Source organism: Nannobrachium achirus (assembly GCF_963921795.1).
Source record: "Nannobrachium achirus genome assembly, chromosome: 21".
In the NCBI taxonomy this organism is placed as follows: Eukaryota; Metazoa; Chordata; class Actinopteri; order Myctophiformes; family Myctophidae; genus Nannobrachium; species Nannobrachium achirus.
Window position 1 is genome coordinate 39991030 of NC_137828.1, and position 19483 is coordinate 40010512.

General features: G+C 44.7%; 1 protein-coding gene across 1 annotated transcript in view; it reads right to left on the reverse strand.

Moving 5' to 3' along the window:
* The window catches only part of plxdc2b (plexin domain containing 2b), a gene marked incomplete at both ends in the record, with an annotated part of 184098 nt that overhangs the window by 97940 nt on the left and 66675 nt on the right, over positions 1-19483 (reverse strand). Inside the window, one exon of the mRNA XM_080751768.1 lies at positions 10556-10812. Coding sequence (XP_080607894.1) covers positions 10556-10812 — 257 coding nt within the window. The remainder of the gene's footprint in view (positions 1-10555; positions 10813-19483) is intronic.

Genomic DNA, 19483 nt, shown 5'->3' on the forward strand with positions numbered 1-19483 from the left:
TTGTGTTAAACAGTTATGGTTGACAGCTGTTACTGCAGGGATTGCAATAATGAAGGTATTGCAACTTTTCACTTTGGGCGCAGAACAACATTTCCGTTTATTGCATTGCACTCACACTGACTGACACACACACACACACACACACACACACACACACACACACACACACACACACACACACACACACACACACACACACACACACACACACACACACACACACACACACACACACACACACCTCTTTGTTATTGTCACCCCAAAACCCTCACCTTATCCTCAAAAGCCCCTTTTCGACTGCAGTTTTAGCACCACACCACACCACACTACACCACACCACACCACACCACATAAAATATCTACATTTTCCATTACACAAAAGTACCCCTATCGGTAAGAAACAAATTGACCCTTTTAACTGTGATTATAATACATAATAAATTTGTATTACAACTATCCTAATTACAATGGATTATAACTGTGATTATAATACATTATAAAGTATTAATGTATTACTATGATAATTATAATATACTATAATAGATTATAATAGTGGTTATAACACAATAGAATCTATTATCATGTATTTCAACTATATCCTGGTGGTCTAAATGAAAACCCAGTGAGTGATCAGTCATTATGAAGTGTTTGGCCCTGCTTGGCCTAGCTCAGACCTACTCTAGAGTGGATACTTTTTAGTACCCCGTTTAGTACCACTTTCACACCACTCTACCCAGGACCTTGTAGTGGAAAACCTCACTCAAGTGGGCGGTGTGGTGTGGAGTGGTGTGGAGTTGGGCCTGTGGAAAAGGGGCTTTATAGAGCCCATGGTCAATTACGCCCAAAGAGATTCACTACAATACAGTAATTTCAGACATGCAGGATATATTCGTCTTAATCATCATCATCATCTTCAATGTCCAACCTCATAGTGTTGACACAGTCTCCACCATAGCATAGAGTGAAAGGCAGGTTATTTGAGCAGCTGCACCGTCCCTTACAACCTGCTTTGCAGACACATTTGATGAGCTCAAGTACTGCCTTTGGAGCAGGGAGAGCAAGAAACCTGAAACCTGGAATATACCCTCCACTCTCTGAATTCCATCTATTTTCTTCGATTGGTGGAAGCACAGGGCAATTTGTCAGGTATGATTTATCCTGCATTGTGACGGAGTTGGCACGGAGGTAATGTGGTAGCAGTGCAGCACGAGTTGGAGGTAGCATCTCACCCTCCTCCAAGTTCGTTGACAGAAATAGTTCCCATCTGAGTAATGTAAACATGGCATGCAAAATGTTCCGACTGCATGTTGATGGAAGCTCACCAAGATCAGGAGGAATGGCCAATGACCTTGAAGCGGTTAATGGCTTGGTCATCATCATCATCAAGTAGGCATTGACCCATGTCTTTTTGGTGATTCCAAAAAATGTTCTTCCCCAGTCGGCACCTGAAAAACTATGTACGCAAGGGAACCCTTGACATTTGTAACATCCAATAACTTGAACTCACTCGAATATATCAATTTCCTTTTTTGTACCGGAGGCAAGGACTTGATAAGGACGATTCCTTATCAAGGTATCAGCCTCTTCCATGTGTTTGCACTTCCTCAAAAGCATGTCCCTTGATGAAGGTATCGTATTATGATGCCTACTTTGTCATACCTGACAAATTGCCCTGAGCTTCCATCAATTGAAAAAAAAGAAAAAAAAAAAAAGATGGAATTCAGAGAGTGGAGGGTATGTTCCAGACAGGTTTCTTGCCCTCCCTGCTGCAAAGGCAAAGCTCATCAAATGTGTTTGCAAAGCAGGTTACAAGGGACGGTGGGGGTAACGATAACAAAGAGGTGTGTGTGTTGTGTTGTCAGTGTGACTGCAGTGTAATAAATGGACATGTTGGACTGCTCGCCCAAAGTAAGAAGTTGCAATACCTTAATTCTTGCAATCCCTGCAGTAACACCTGTGAACCTGTCTGTCTTAACACAAAAATGTTATAAATAATACTGAGAATACTAATGAAAACAGTTTCAAATGTAAAAAAAAGAAAGAAAAAAAACTTCCCCATCAAGATTCGGCAGGCCCCCTGTAGTAACTCTGAGGATCCCCTAGGGGTCCCGGACCCCCTGTGGAAGACCCCTGGGTATTTGATACTATTCATTTTTGCTTTCAGAGCCCAGTTACAACAACTTTAATGCTTCAGTTATGATCTAATTTAACATTGCTCTGGAGCAGGAGCAAAGCGATTACTAAGATAGGCTCAGGGGTCTGTTTGGGAGGTCCTGGGTGAGGAAAGACCCCAACCAAAAGTCAGAAAGGTTATTCTGGCTGCTTTAAAAGTGTAGTAAATGAACTCAGGATGTTTTAAAACCTACAAAACAACTCTAATATTATGAAAATCGGACATTAACTGGCTGGCGTACTGTTCAGAGGCAGCCATCTTGGAAACATGGCAGCCATTTTGATTTTTCAGTGTCTAACGTGTTTTATCATAGGAACAACCCCTAAGGAGTACTTGTGAAAAGTTTTAGGTTTCTTTCCACTTGTGAAGTATTTTAGTGCAAAAATGCATTTATCTGCCCCGCTATTGTGCCCCTCAAACCAATGGCATGACCTGAGGCCACAGTGGCCTTAATGCCCTGGCTGACTGTAGCACTTTCTCCTCTGTCTCTTTCTTGTCAATACAGTAGACACCGGTGTCTCTTTCTTGTCATGTAGACACCAGTGTTTTTTGTTAAGATTCTGAAATGGTAACTCCCCCGAGTCCCCATCTTTGAACCAATCCAGTGACTTTGACTGGTGCAGGGCTGAGCATGGATCAGATTGTAAATACCATAATTTATCTATTTCATTGCAGATTAGGTTATCATCCCTAACCCTTAAATTCACCAAATTCTTTCAATGGACTAAAATCGTGTTTTATTTATTGACATTCCTGCCCTGGCATTTGGACTTTGCAACCTCAAAAAATGGACAACAACAAAGGCCAAGTGGCCTTGCCCCTAAAATGACGAAATTCCAGGCCTGGCTGACAGAAATACACCTCTTTCCGAGGAAGATCTCCCTCATTTAAGATCTCCTTCACTGTCGTCTAATGAACGTGATGAAACTGAACCACAAAACAAACAGAAAGAAAAGAAAAGAAAAGAAAAGAAAAGAAAAGAAAAGAAAAAAAAAGAAAAGAAAAAAAAGAAAAGAAAAACAACGTTCTAAATGAATTATATTCAGGTTTTGCAACACAGACTGAGGCAGAGATAAACGCACCTCAGGGAATTTTTAGGAAGTAATGGAATTCATGGAACATACTGTAGCAGCTCACTGTCTCCCTGCATTAATGTTTAGTCCTGTAGCAGTAAACAACCACAACTCAAGAACGTATTGAAGCATCAAGCTCATTGCCAACATACAGTGCTACAGAGCCGGTGGCACAACAACGCCTCCACTTTCTCCGACAACTGAAGAAAGCTGGTCCGGGCCCCAAAGTCCTAAGAGCCTTCTATAGAGGCAACACCAAGAGCATCCTGACTGCTTCACTGCCTGGTATGGCTACTGCACCGACCTCAACCGCAAGGCAATGCAAAGGGTTGCGCAGACAGCCGAATACATCAGTGGATCTCCCCCCATCCAAGCCCTGTACGACAAACACTGTGTCAGCTAAATTATTGCAGCATGGACCGAAGTGCGCATTGGCTACGCTGTCTCAATTCAATTTAATTCAAAGGAGCTTTATTGGCATGAGAAAACATACGTTTTACATTGCCAAAGCAAGTGTCAAAACATAATAAAAACTGTTGAAAATGGGGAACATATATACAGTTGGAGGGGGTACAGCCACTTTAACAGACTGGTAAAAAGCTTATTTCCCCTTACAATCAGGCACATGAATGAACTGACAAGAACTAGAATGAACCAATCCATCAAACCTGACCTGATTGTTATCAACAGGGAATTTAAGCAAGGACGGTTTTCAGGACGGCTCCGTCAGGCGGAAGTACAGCTGCTATGACGTGATCACCGTAACAGTCAAAATCTTTAAGCAAACAGCTGTCGCCAACGGGTTTCCACCCCTTTCACTGAACTCTTTGGTTCCCATGGTTACGCGTCTATGCAGCAGACATTGTAGACGCTACGTGGAAAGGCAGCTTCTGCCGTAGTAGGAACGGCTGCGAGGCCAGACAGGTTTATCTATCGAGCACTGATCCATGTCCGGTTACCGTTGCAGACTGCCGTAGCCGTCGTAGTTCCCTATTTTTATGTACCTATGCTGCTGCATTGTCTGAAGGATGCCTAAAAAAAGAAGTTTTGATCTTATGTACCTGTACATAACATAAGACGTAACAATAAAGCACAACCTTGACGTAACAATAAAGCACAACCTTGAACCTTGAAACTCTTACAGTGCTGCTGCAGCAGGTAGTAGTAAGAACCTGAGTACAGCTGAACATATCAAATAACAACACTTAACTACAAACCACACCCATACATCAAAGCAAGCTACAGTATACACTAACAACTGTCATTGTGGAATGAATGCGTTCCCAAAACAAACACACACACACACACACACACACACACACACACACTCACACACACACACACACACACACACACACACACACACACACACACACACACACACACACACACACACACACACACACACACACACAGTGTGTGTTACTGTATATCACCAAACTGACTTTTATATGGCCGTATGAGAAAGCACCTGGAAATCCTGTGACGTGACAAATGAATGAATTATGTGAAAAGCCAGGTGTAAAAATGTTTGTGCACTCTTGATTTATTACGCTGCCAAATGTGCACCATCAATTCCGAACAAACATGAAGAGTAATATATTTCTAATCGGCCTCACGCGATGATCTTCGCATGCAATATATGTAGGTTCACAGCCAAGGTGTGAAACAGAGTTATAATCGGTAGGAATTTGACAACTGCAAGGCAGTAGTATGTTTGTATGCATATCACATCGTATCCCTTGCCTATTGCTTAATCATGACTGCCTCAGTCTAATGCCGCGCTACTCAACCTGCGGCCCGCGGGCCGCATGCGGCCCTTTCCGCATGTCTGTGCGGCCGTCATGATCATACAAATAAAAAATCTTTTTCTAAGCCTGTCAAAGTTAACGCGCGATTAACACAGTGATGTTTGAGCCTCGGTGCACTCCGTAGGTTAGGGATACGAGTCAGGAAGCGAATGCAGTCAATACACAGAGCACAGCACTGACAGCAGTTCGAGATGCGGCTACACTAGAGATAGTACAACAACGAGAATCTCCTCCAATGAGCTGTTGTTTTACAAAGCTCAAAGCATCAAACTGTTACAGTGCAAGTACAGTGCAACTGAGGCTGAGTTGAACTGTGCTTGAGTTATTTTTCCATACAACAAGTCTCTTCACCAAAAATAGCCGATCTACAAGCTCACAACGCATCTTGTGGTGAGCTTGTACATCAGCTATTTTTGGTCCCCCAAGAATAGGGATGCTGGGGTTTGAGTGATTGAATAATAAGTATAAACATCTATTAACAGGTCTGGATCAATAACAGCCTGTCAGGCCATGGCTACAGCTGAAGTCAGATGATGTCATTTTCTCTCCAAAATCCCTAATAGACTTTTTGTCTTGTGTTTTAAAACAAGATTTGTATTTTATTTTATAATTTATTGTATTTGTTACAAAGAAGAAAGACTTCATTTCATTTCTAGGATATAATTTGAGTCATTGATTTGAATTGTTGCACAGGAGCTTTATTGGCATGAGAAAACATACCTTTACATTAAGTTCACTAGCCTTGCATACCCAGACACTGTTGTGGATATTAGTCTGGTCCTTCTCAGTGTTACAGTATTTATTTCCAAGGGGCGGTTACAAAAAGATTGAACCAGATCTGTTCATTTTCACTTCACATTTTGTGAATAAAGCCTAATTTGATAAAATGTGATAATTTCATCATTCCATCCATGACAATCTTTAGGTTCAATGAGGTTTGGCCTGGCTTATAGGCTATAGATGGAAATGTTGTCTGTGCGTTTCCTTAATCATTAGACTTGTCATGAAGTGTGTTACAAAATCATTGTAAATGTCCAAAATGGGACCGTCATTTTTAGCTTGCGGCCCTTTGGACTTTTGGTATTTTGCTGAATGGCCCCTGAGCCATCTTAACCCATTTAGTGCTCCAGAAATTAACGGGTTAAAATGTCCAGCGTGCCTCTCGCAGGCTTCATCCGCGACCGTTCTCTTATTTTGAAGGCCAGAAGGCCATTGCGTAAACACTTCCGGTTTGACGTCATGACGTCATTCACCGGAAGCGATCGTCATCCACATGCGGTTGTGTAATGGCCGACCGTTGCCTTTCAACATGTGTTTTTTTTAGCGAGAATCTAATGCCATCCTTGGCTTCTAAAGTGTTTTTTGGAGATAATGGACATTAAAGATGAGATCGGCCGTCGGCCTCCATGTTAAGGGATTACTATTTTGTGCACGTGCATCCGTGATGATGATGAATCGGCGAGTCCAATCGTGCCAATCGTTTCCAACGGACCCTAGGGTAAGAACGCCAGCATTACTCTATATACAGTATTTTACGCGAGTATACTCGGGATCGGCACTCTAAATACTTGATTATTTTTCACGAGTATACTCGGGATCGGCTAGAAATGAGTTAAGTTGAGTAGCCCTGATCTAATGCCTCCGATAAAGGAATTTGGACTTTGAAATGACACAACCAGACAGGCAATAACCACCACAGAAAAGCACACTTCAGCAGACAGCAAACAAACAAAACAACACAAGAGAATACACTGTCACAAGTCACTTAGTTTGTGGCATATCCAGACTTGCCTGCGGTTGCAGTAACAAATGGTTATGAAACCGCGCTTAACATCCAGGCATTCCTCAGCTCTTCCCCCCTTAGTCTTTGTCCTCATGGGAGGACTATTATTCTATTCTGTCGGTTTACCTGAGGACACTTTAACCGACCTCACAGTGGCAGGTTGTTTTAGTCTGGGTCAAAGATATAGGCACCGTGACTCACGACGAGTCAAGGGCTGGCGTCTGACAGTCTGCGTCATGGTGGCCACTGTTTGGAACCTGCATGGCGGAGGTGTGGGGAGAACTATTGTTGCCAACACTTGGTGTTATGGCACCAGCTAACCCAAACACTGTCTCCTCTCTAAGCCAAAAGAAAAAAGCACGGGTCACAGTGAGTGTTGTTTTGAAGTGGTATAGCTGATTTATGGGAGTCGCAATGGTGCTGCAGTTCAAGTTCAAATAGTCTAGAGATGACACACTGGCATTTTAAGCAGCGATGGTGCCTAACTGGCTGAGCCTAGAGTAGAGTTCTCAAATTCTGCACGATCCCGACCCGACCTGATGTTTTCAGGCAGGGCCCAGGGCCTATAGTCTCTCAGACACAGTGCACAGCACTATTATGCTCCTTGTGAGCACGAGGACCAGCATTTGAATCCGACCTCACATCGCATCTCTCCCCTCTCTCTCTGCCCTTGTAGTTTCCTGTTTCTCTACACCAGTGGTTCTCAACCTTTTCAGGCCGTGAACCCCCAAAATAATCACATTTTTACTCGAACCCCCACCCTGAAAAGCACTTGGAATTAGGAGTTGAGGCATTACATTTAGTTTGACTCGGTTCCATAGATACATAGTGTGAAAATAGCAGATCTACAATCTCTCGTGTTGCGCTTTTAGCTCTGCTATATCATCAATAAGCTTGTAGATCTGCTATTAAAAATCGAAACAAAAACAAAAACATGTTTGAAACATTTTAACAACTTAAATCTTGTATGGCACAAAATCCTTTCAATTGGGGGTTCGCGATCAAATACAAATCAATTAGGGGGTCCTTGACCTGAAGATGTTTGAGAACCGAAGCTCTACACACTGACCTTCCTGAAATAAAGCACAAGAATGGCAAAAAGTGCACACTCACTCATTCCTCCCATCTCCTTCCCCATCTCTCCATCATCATTCAACAGTGTCAGTAACAGCTTGCAAAACGCAGGGTACAGAGTTCATCGTATCTCCTGTTTACCATTACCACCATCTCAATATGAAAGCACTTTTCTTGTCAACAAAAAGGTTGGCGTTGTTGTGTGAGCGTAAACGCGTTGGCTAGAGGGATATGAGGTGTTGTTTGTGTGTACTTGGGGGGAGGAGGGGTAGATAATGACAGGAGTAATGACAGCTTGTTTGTGCTGCAGACCACTCTTCCATTCTACAACAGCAAATGAGGCCAAAAGTAGGAAAACAACCAGGGAGAGGTCTTGTTTTTTTGCGTTTATGATGGTATACGCGTGTGTGCACGTGTGTGTGTGTGTGTGTGTGTGTGTGTGTGTGCGTGCGTGCGTGCGTGCGTGCATTTGTCATGCTGTGGGTGCTTGCACACATTTGTGTGTAGGTGCAATGCTTGGGTGAATTTGTGCCTGTGTGTGTGTGTGTGTGTGTGTGTGTGTGTGTGTGTGTGTGTGTGTGTGTGTGTGTGTGTGTGTGTGTGTGTGTGTGTGTGTGTGTGTGTGTGTCTCGCAGCGAGTGCATGTTTTACAGCTGACGATCAAAGCTGGCCTCTCCCCTCCCATGCCGGGCTGATGCCGGGCTGTTGAACCTGAGATGATTAGAAGGCACAGGGAGACTTAACGAGCTGTCTGAGGCCCAGGGAGCCTCCATCATTATGACAAAACTCCTCGCCGCGCTGTGCTGCTGTGCGCCCGGCCAGGCACCACAGAACAAGGGACACAGAGCTTGGCCTTTCATTTACATAGCCATAGCCACACACACACACACACACACACACACACACACACACACACACACACACACACACACACACACACACACACACACACACACACACACACACACACACACACACACACACACACACACACACACACACACACACACACACACAGAGCCCAGTGATTAATCTCCAGGGAGATCCATCATCCACCGCTGAATTGTGCTTTTGTGTGTGTGTGTGTGTGTGTGTGTGTGTGTGTGTGTGTGTGTGGGGGGGGGGGGGGGGGGGGGGGGGGGGGGGGGGGGGGGGTTAATTTCCTCTTCTGCTCTGAGGTCTGAAGTCGGCTTAACAGGAACCAGTCTCTCACCGTAGGTGGATGAACACCTGGGGGTGGGGGTTGTTGATTTGATATGATAAGTCCCCCCTGGACCGGTTGTTAATGACTAAACACAGGGGTGTCGCACCAAATTCTGGGCCCTGGGTACTTAAACTATTGAAAAAAAGCAGATATACAAGTTCACAGCACGGCACCGAGTGCCGCACTGCGAGCTTGTAGATCTGCTATTTTTGAAGTCTTTGATTATTTCAAATCCTTTTAAGGCTATGTTTCTATGTCAGTGGTGCTCCTTTTTCATGTGAGGGACCCCCAAAATGATATGTATTTGGCCACGGACCCCCATCTCAAAATATTTAGTTCCAGGGACCCCCCAGTAGCAAAATTTGAGTTACAAATGTTCGCTCTAAAAATACATTCAAAGATTGGCACACATTTTCACAACATTTCAAAAATAGCAGATCTACAGGCTTGCATATCTTCTATTTTTCAATAGCTAATAAAGTATATAAAATAATTAAAGCCCCCTCCACCTTGGGCCCTAGTAACTCAGTCCCACTCCCCCCCCCCCCCCCCTTGTGACGCCCCTGACTAAACACAAAGATTAGTAGTGGCAGGAATCCGTGTTAGTGTTTTAGGTACGGCTCAGAATTTAAATGGGGATTGGGGTTCATCGATTGAGCCGCTGCTTGTTTACTCGGGATTTAGTTTTTAACCGCGGGGGAGTTTGCTGCCGTGGCATAATGATGAAATGAGACACAACTGGAAATCGAAAGTGACACGAATCACGCTGTGTTGCCGCTGTGCGTGCTCATTATTATAAGCGACGTTGGGCTTGTTTGCTTGTAAATATTACAGGTAGTTGCTTATTGTTTCCTAATGTTTTAAACATTTTCCCAGGACCCATATTATAATATTTTAAATAGCAGATCAATGTGTTGTGAGTTTGTAGATCGCCTAACCGCTTTGTAGATCGCCTAGTCGCTTCTTTTGGGGTTGTTTTAATAGACCTGTTGTTGTTGTTGTTTTAATGTATTTTAGAGCTTTATATGCCTATTGTTAGGATAGTACTTTGACAGGAAATGGGGAGAGAGAGATGGGGAGTGACATGCAGCAAAGGCCACCTGTCAGAGTACATTGAGGTGGCCTAGGTGGTTGCTTATTTCACTTGCAAAATATGGCAACACAGGAATCAAGCTATTGCCTACATTTATCCACATTGGGCAAGACCTAGCCGGTTGAGAGTCTAAGTGGAAGTATCGGAATTTGGCGGAAGGAAGTGACGTTGACGCTTTACAAATCCGCTTACATTCTCCACGAATGAAACAAGTGTTTGGTCGAAATATATTGTTTTCGGGGGAAATACGCACAACGGATGTCCCTCCCCTACAGACACTCGCATTAGGGTCGTAACCAGGCTTTTCTCCTCGGAGATCAGTAAAGGCTGGGAACGAGGCTAACCTCAATCTGGGAGCTGTTGTCCTGTGTGTCCTCAGCAGAGAGCAGACCTGGGAAGCCCTCCTGTTCCTCCGGTTCGTCTGGGTCCTGGTCCTGGTCCTGGTTCGGGTCTTGGTCCGGGCTGGCCCGGTTACTGTCCATGTTTCGCGGTTCCGGGGACAGCCATCTCTTCCACCGGTGACTGTAAAGCTTCACGTCTACCGCCACGTCCAGCTGGTCTGCTAGCGCCGCCGGTCCCTGCGCGTACGAGTAGGAAGCCCCTGAGGAGACAGGAAGAGTGAGGAGTTCAGTAACGAATCAACAGCAGTGTAGGAAAAAAAGTGTACATTAGCGTTGCAGGAACGGATTTTGCAGTTTCAACAATTCCAAGTGAAACAGGCCACCAGGGGCCCCCACATGGGCATTCTTTTTTTCTTTCTCTCTAATCTCCCTTCTAAACTTGTCAGATTGTGTTGGAAAGATCAAACTGAGTCTAAGCAGCACTGTTTTGCATGTTTGCAAGCTGCACTGATCCTAGTGCAATTAAGGGACATTAAATACATCTCAAAAGACTGCTTCTAGCGAGTCCACATACTATAGCAACTAGCCCTTACCCATTCAAAGATATGAGCTCCGAAATGATGTGCAGTGTGTGGGTTATGGGATGTGCACTGTATATGAGGGATGGAAAGTAACTTTAACTGGTGCTTGCATGCTAATATGTAGGAGCATCAATGTAAGAAATACCCGTTCCATTTAACGGCTACAGAGATACTGTGTACCGATCTGCATGATTTTTGGACAACATCTGTAACAGGGCCAGAACCCCCCTCCCCCGCCCGCCCGCCTGCCTGCAACCCCCCCCCCCCCCCCCCCGTGTGTGTGTGTGTGTGTGTGTGTGTGTGTGTGGGTTTGTGTGTGATTGTGCATGGCCTGAACAACAGCGCCCCTCCCTTAACATGTGTGGTCACAAAAGGTACTGTAGGCTAAATAGATATAGATACACCATAAAAATCCTAATATACAGCATACGATTTGTGAAAGTGACAAACGGGCTTCACAGTTATGTCAGGTGTGTTCATATGCTGATGGTGATGCGATTTCAGATCAATTGCTCCAGCCACTGAGGAGAAACACTGTGACAGACAGACAGACAGACACTCACTCACTCACTCACTCACTCACTCACTCAGACATTCGCAAAATTATAGTATAGATGGCGGTTCACTCGGCAAAGCAAAGTGAAAGCTTGTTTTGCATACAACACGAAGCCAATGAGTTGGTTTCATTTGTTAATCTCTCATGGGTTTACATGCTGACAGGAGGATGCACACTGCAAGTGCACATAACACACACACACACACACACACACACACACACACACACACACACACACACACACACACACACACACACACACACACACACACACAGGGGAAAGGCATGACACATGCACACAATTATCATAAAAAATAAATGAATTAAAAAGTCTGCCCACAATAGACCTTTCGCTAAGCCCCGTGTCCCTCTTCCCTCTCCCCTGGCACAGTTTTAGACCCATAGCTTTGAAATCCCTTCCAAAACGGGCAAAAAAGGCCTGGCATGCATTGGAAAAAATACTATTAAAACTATGACTATTAAAACAAAACATGACTATTATCATATAAGGAAAACTATAGGAACTAGCCCTCGATGAGGCTACGGCTCCGACCCCCCTGGCGGTCGGAGCCGGGCGGGCGGTCGTGTTCTGGCGGTGCCTTAGCAGTCGAATAAAAGAATATAAGACCTGCTTGGGGCGAGTGCAGTTTGGGGCGAGGTTGGTCAGGTTTCCTGTTCAGCAGGGAGCACAACTGGGAAGGTTAGTGTGTTCCTACGCATGCGTTACGTCGCCCTGCTGGTGAAACTAATCACTGTCAGGTGAGAAGAAGCGTCTGGAGACTCCATGTGTATTGGAGGATACATGTGGATGTCTGTCAACACGCTTCCCAGATCAACAGTGGAGCAGGGACAAGTGCAACAGAATTGGGGATAAAATGTAAAAAGGAAAAAAAACAAATACAAATCCCGAAAATCCGCCCCTGGCACGACGGCAAAATAACACAGAATATAAATCCAATAATAACCTCAGTGTCCCCGCAAATATACTTTTATTGGTGCAATTATGCTACATGTTCACTAAAATCTTCAAGCCAATGATACTGTTAAGCTAGCTCTGGTCCATCGTGTCACCTCCAGTGACGCTCTGACAGACCCATCGGCAAATGAATAGACCGCGTTTTCTCAGCCCCTACCAGCGCTCAACTTTAGTCAAAATAAACAAAACTACTTCACTACTCACCAAACCAACGGTAGTTTTGCGATGTTGAAAGTCTATTCTCCACGGTGGTGAGCCCCTCAGCACCCCACCTACTCTGTAAAATACACTATTTTTGGCATGAAATAAAGTGCATCCAACTCGACCGCCGCTTATGGGTTGTGAACCATTGTATCTGCAGTGGCCGCTGGGTGGCTCGAGGTTGGTGCGTTTTATTTCATGACAAAAATCATGTATTTTACAGCGTAGGTGGGGTGCTGAGGGGCTCACCACCGCGGAGAATAGACTTTCAACAACGCAAAACTACCTTTGGTTTGGTGAGTATAGTGAAGTAGTTTTGTTTATTTTGACTGAAGTTGAGCGCTGGTAGGGGCTGAGAAAACGCGGTCTATTCATTTGCCGACAGGTCTGTCAGAGCGTCACTGGAGGTGACGCGATGGACCAGAGCTACTGTTAAGCCATTGAGGCCCAATTAGTGAAAATGAAAGGAAAGCATCTCATAGCCTGCAGTGTGCACCAGTTAGATGGTAGAAGTAACATAATTACACGGGACAATATCATTTTTTTACTGTCAATAAGGCCGTGCTACAGCCTTGGAGGCATGGGAGGCTTCTTGAATCATTCATCATTCCGTCTCTGCCTCATAACTCAGAGTCTTTAATCTCTTTGTACTGGGGTGAGAAATCTCATTGGCTGAAACAGAATGTACATTAACCATTAACCACTTGAACCCAAACACCGCCCTCTATTCTGGCAGAACATTAGCCAGAAGTAGAAAAAACTACAGGCTCACAACACTTGCTATTTCTGTCGAAACAACAGCAGACCAAGTACAGTTGTAACTCTGGTCTGTTTTTTTTTATTTTTTTTTATTATTTCTTTGGGGGATTCCTGTCTTTATTGATAGTACGTTACTATCAAAACCTCCACCGGCTGTCTATCTGTCTGTCTGTCAGTCACGCCACGCCACGCCACGTCACACTTTTCCCCTACTCATATCTCTGCCACCGTTGCCCCTATCCATGCCAAACTTTGCACACACACTCCTTGGCTGCCAAACCACAACCTTCACCCCTCATGTCTCACATGGCCCTCTTCTAGCGCCACCATGAGGCCGATTCTTGCAAAACACATTTTTGGACACTGCTCCTACAGATTCTGCCCTAAAATCACGCAAAGCGGTACACAGTATCTCTAAAGTCATGTCATCAACATGGATCTGTCCCATTTCCCATATTCCCTCCTGATTGCCTACCATTGCCTTCTAAAGTTTGTGTATGCGACCTGCCGGTCGCTTATCTCCTGATTTAGGGAGTCTTACTGGTACAGTACATAGGCAGGAAACAGGGAGTGACACACAGCAAAGGTCATCGGGATTGAAACCCGTGACACACTGACGTCAGGCTGCATTAGAGCCTATTATGTGAAATGCGCCTGGACCGCTAGGCCAACGGGCGCCACCAGAACAGAGGGTTTAAGTGGTGAGAGGTGAGAGGAATTGTAGTAAGTTTTAAATGTTCAAACTGTTATGTTAACCAGTAAGACTCCCTAATCGATAAGCGACCGTCAGGTCACAGTATACACAAAGAGGCCTGTAAGTGGCATTGGTTCCACCCACAAGTTTGTACAAACGGTTGATGAGTAAAGCCAAATAAAGGTTCGGCCAATCAGAGGAGGGGGCGGGCAAAGTTAAACAAATTAATGTGAAGGACTCTTAATAAAGTTAATTGACACCACCCACAAGTGTGTACGACAAACGGTTGTTAAGTAAAGCCAAATAAAGTTTGGGCCAATCAGAGGAGGGGGCGGGGCTAAGTTAAACCAATTAAGGCGAAGGACTCTTAATCAAGTCAATTGACACCACCCACAAGACAAATGGTTGATGAGTAAAGCCAAATATAGTTTTGGCCAATGAGGGGAGGGGGCGAGGCAAAGTTAAACTTATGAATGTGAAGGACTGTTGGAGCAGCAGGAGTCGGTGGTCCCTGGAAATTCCCTGTGAGCAGCCCAGTTGGGGTGTTGATTTGGTCATGTTTGCACTATTTGGCGGCGGTGGCAGGGGGTCCCTGGGGGTCCCTGGGGGTCCGTGGAGGTCCGGGGGTCCTGAAGGTTGTGGTTTGGCAGGTAAGGAGTGTGTGTGGAAAATTTCACATGGATAGGGGCAACGATGGCAGAGATATGATTAGGGCAAAAGTGTGACGTGACGTGACAGACAGACAGACTGACGGACGGACGGACAGACAGCCGGTGGAGGTTTTGATAGTAACTGCGACCTAACGGTCGCAATAACATTGAAGTGGGTGCTGCTGTATCCCTCATTGGAAACAAAATACTTTGAAATGCAAAAGGACAACCCTCTGTTGTTTATTTTATTTTATTTGCATGGACGCATTTCGGCAAGACCAGCACACACTTAAATCACATGGTTAACGAACAACTGGCGTGCCCTTTTAAAATAATTAATTAAAATAATTATAAGAATAACATAATAAATGACATAATTTGGAACACTATCCTAATTCAGTCAGACTTTGACCGCTACATACTGTACCCTTTTAGTGTGTGTCATTACTTCAGGCCGATGCCAAACGATAATAAACTTTACCAAGGAGCAAGGACTGCTACTGTGGAGTACCTGATGGAGCTGTTGGAGGAATGCTGATGATGAGCAATGGATCTGAGATGCAACAGAGAATCAGGCAGGTACACACACTCAGACAGCACCAATGCTTGTACTCTGATGCAGTAACACAGTGTGGACACTCGCACGTAGTATGTTTCGTGCCTCGGTTCGCAACACGCCCAGGTAGTGCACTGTGCTGTCCTTCCTGGGCTCATAATGTGAACTGAACACTGTGTGCTCCTCTCTGCAAAGAATCTCTGTCTCAGATGAACCCTTCAAGCTACCTTATCGAGCAAGGACCTGATGATGGCTGATGCTCCCGTGAAATGCTCTGGGTGTATTTCCTCTCACAATATACTTCTTGAATACATTGCCTGTTGATTGTCAATAAAACATGACAGAACATGAGTGTCTTCACAAAAACTATTATCTATACTACACATCAACCATTTATATTTAAATGTAGTTGAGAATTGGTTCCAAAAGTTCCAAATGTTAACTTATTTGTAGCATGGACAGTTAAAAAGCAATATGGCAGAAACTGAAATCAATCATTCAGTAGTCATTTCAGATCAGTATGCTCATTGCTCAGCAGGGCTCCACCATAACTTCTCCACTTGTAGCACTGGTGCTGTACTGTTGCCTGCAACTTGACAGTGACCAGTTCTGGATTTTCCACAAAGCGTGCAAAACGTATAAGTGACCGACAATACAATACAGGCTGCTGGTGTGTGTGTGTGTGTGTGTGTGTGTGTGTGTGTGTGTGTGTGTGTGTGTGTGTGTGTGTGTGTGTGTGTGTGTGTGTGTGTGTGTGTGTGTGTGTGTGTGTGTGTGTGTGCGCATGGGGTGCCGCTCTCCATTCCGACATGTCGCCACTACGAAATTGACTTCTTATTGTCGGAGTGGCGACACTTCCATAGGGGTTAAGTTTAGGGTTAGGGTAAGAGATAGGGTTAGTGTCGGAATGGAGACATGTCGGAAAGGAGACATGTCAGAGTGGCGGGGTGTAACCGTGTGCATGCATGCGTGTGTGTGTGTGTGTGCACAGCTCAACCATGGTTACAAAACCTGATTTCACTGCAAGAGGGTTGACAGGTGAATGACTCAATACTTGAAGGACCATATTGATCAAAAAGTTTGAGAACCTCTGTGCTACAAATGGAACAGAGCCTTCATTAGAATCATTGGTAACACCTAAAAGGTAAAAGGAAGTAAGGACACAGCCCAGCAGCTGTATTAGCAGCAGTAGCAGTAGCAGCAGCAGCAACAGAGCACCCTGGGGTTTACCATGAATAACACAAAAAAAAAGGTCCTGAAACCCATTCAGGTGACCTGAATTTGGTATTATTCAGAGCCTGTATCTCCACAGACAGAATGAAGACAATTCCCTGTCCAGTGCAAACTGCCTCCGTTTGTTGGGTCAGCCGACGTCATCAGCGCTATAGTGGGGATTCCAGCAGGAAGAATCCCAACGCTGGGTGATGTCACTCGGTGAGAGCCAAGTGCACCGCTTTTGCCGTTTGTGTCAGACTCAAGAAAGAATATGCAGAATGTGTCACAGCAGCACTGTGTCACGGACCCCCAGTTCCTTTCACAAAGAGTACTGATGGGACAAATTGCATCCAGAAAGGTGGTAACCTACGATGCAAGTCTCAAGGGCTGTGAAACCACCCATATAAACGCATTTCCAGACAATGCCACACTGATAATAACCAGTATGCTGCACTGCTTGATCGTACATCTTTATCCCCTCAAACCTATAGGGGAGGGTGTTGTGCACAGAGTTGGGGATCTGTTGGGAGTTTATTACATGAAACTGGCAACTGCATGTGCAGTCTCAATGTTTGTAAAGAAGAAATCTGTCTATAGAGCCCCTGCCAGGGGGCAGCACATACATAACCTCTGGAGCCTCTAGCAGTATCTCGCTTTGAAGCATCCTCTGCTGCTTTTAAAAGGCCATCATGAGTCAGAACAGACAATCAATACAACCTTTATGGTGTATATCTAGCAACAATTCCCTGTCCAGTGCAAACTGCCTCTGTTTGTTGATGTCCACGTGGGCTCACAAATGGACAATTTGGTGCAGGGTTCATCTCCTAGGCTGTCACTGAGATATACCGGTATATACCCATGTCCTGCTACGTGCATTCCCTCCATGCTGACCCCGATTGCTCCCACACTAATGGAAGTACAGGAGGAGGGATTGTTGTTACTGATACTGATGGCCCCAAGGTGAGGGAGCAGCTATTCCTTCTCTGCGGCCATCCGTGGCTTCTCCCACGTGCTGAGGGTTGCTCTCTTGGGCTTTCGGTTATATATTGATCTATAAATGGGTTTGGCCCATGAGAGGTCTAATTTAAATGCTGCACGGCTTCCACGCAATGCCACTGCCAGCTGCTATTCAAAGTGCAAGAGAGCCCCTGATTTCACTTCGGCTTTTAACAGCATGCAGATACACACTCTCCTGCAAAGACTCATTGATCTGGGGGTAAATGGGGGTATTATACATCTGGTCAGAGATTTTCTCTCTAACCGCCCTCAACAGGTCCATGTCAATGAGACTCGGTCCGACATCACTGTGCTTAACACAGGTGCTCCGCAGGGGACAATTTTATCACCTTTACTTTTCTCCTTGTACACTGTGCAGCCCCTTACAATTAAGGGACACGATGTAGAGATAGTAAACAACTTTAAATATCTACGGCACTATAATTGACAGCAACCTTAACTTCAGTGACAACACTGACTACATTTTTAAATCCTGTAACCAACGACTCCACCTTTTACGCAAGCTCAACTCCTTCAGGGTGAGCAAGCACATTATGGAAACGGTTTATAAGAACCTCATAGAGGGAATCTTAACCTTCAACATGGCAATGTGGTACGGTAATCTTAACATACAATGTAGAGGCAAGCTGCAGAGAATAGTAAATCTGGCATAAAAATCGAACCTCTGTTCGAAGTGGAGCTGTGTGTGTGTGTGTGTGTGTGTGTGTGTGTGTGTGTGTGTGTGTGTGTGTGTGTGTGTATTGCAGTTGATGCTCAGGGCAGGCTAGACTCAACAGCACCTCTCTGGTCACCCAGGGTTACTACATACAGGCTACATACAGACCCACAGACCCACATACCCACATACCCACCCACATACCTACACACACGGCCACGTATAGGGAGCTTGTGTTCCACACAGCTCCAAAAATCATAGGGAAAAAACAAAAACAATTAAGGTGTATCTACAATGAAGTGCTTAGGAAAAAAGCTGTCAAGATAATAAATTATCCCTCTCACCCACTCCATAGGGAGTTTGATTTACTTCCCTCTGGTAGACGCTATAGAACAGCTTGGGCACACCGTAGCTGTAATAATTTTAAAGATTCATTCATTCCAAATGCCATTAAGGATTTGAATGATGTCATGTCTCGTTGATCTGTCTGTTTCTTCACCTTATATGCCACTGTTGTCCTTCTTGTTGCCTTAAGATGTTTTGTGTGTAAGTGTTTGCTGTTTATCTGTCATTTTAATGTATATGAGACAAAAGACAAATTTCCACACTGTGGACAATAAATGAAACTATCTAACTAACTAACTAACTAACTAACTAACTAACCAACCCTTTATGTACGAAAGATGGCGTGTGTATGAGGAATGGTCACAGATTGTCTCATTCTGAGTTAGTGGCTACCACCAATTAGTGGCTACCCCAGACCAAAAATTACAGTGACTATCCTAAAATGGTGGCACCCAGGCCCACTTGTATATGTCCGGTATACCAGATGCCCAGTCCACCCCTGAAGGTAGAACCTTTTCCACCATTAATCAGCCTGGCATGTGGGTTTTGAGAGATCAAGTTCGGTCAATTGAATTCACGTCCATGTATTGAATGTTCATTAATGTGCAGTGCCCTGCCCAAGTTAAGTAAAGTTTACAGACATGACTGTGCGTCTACAAACACCTCCTTATGGTTGGTTGTTTTTAAGGAACATGTCACTTTCCCGCCCAGAGTCTGAGCATCTCG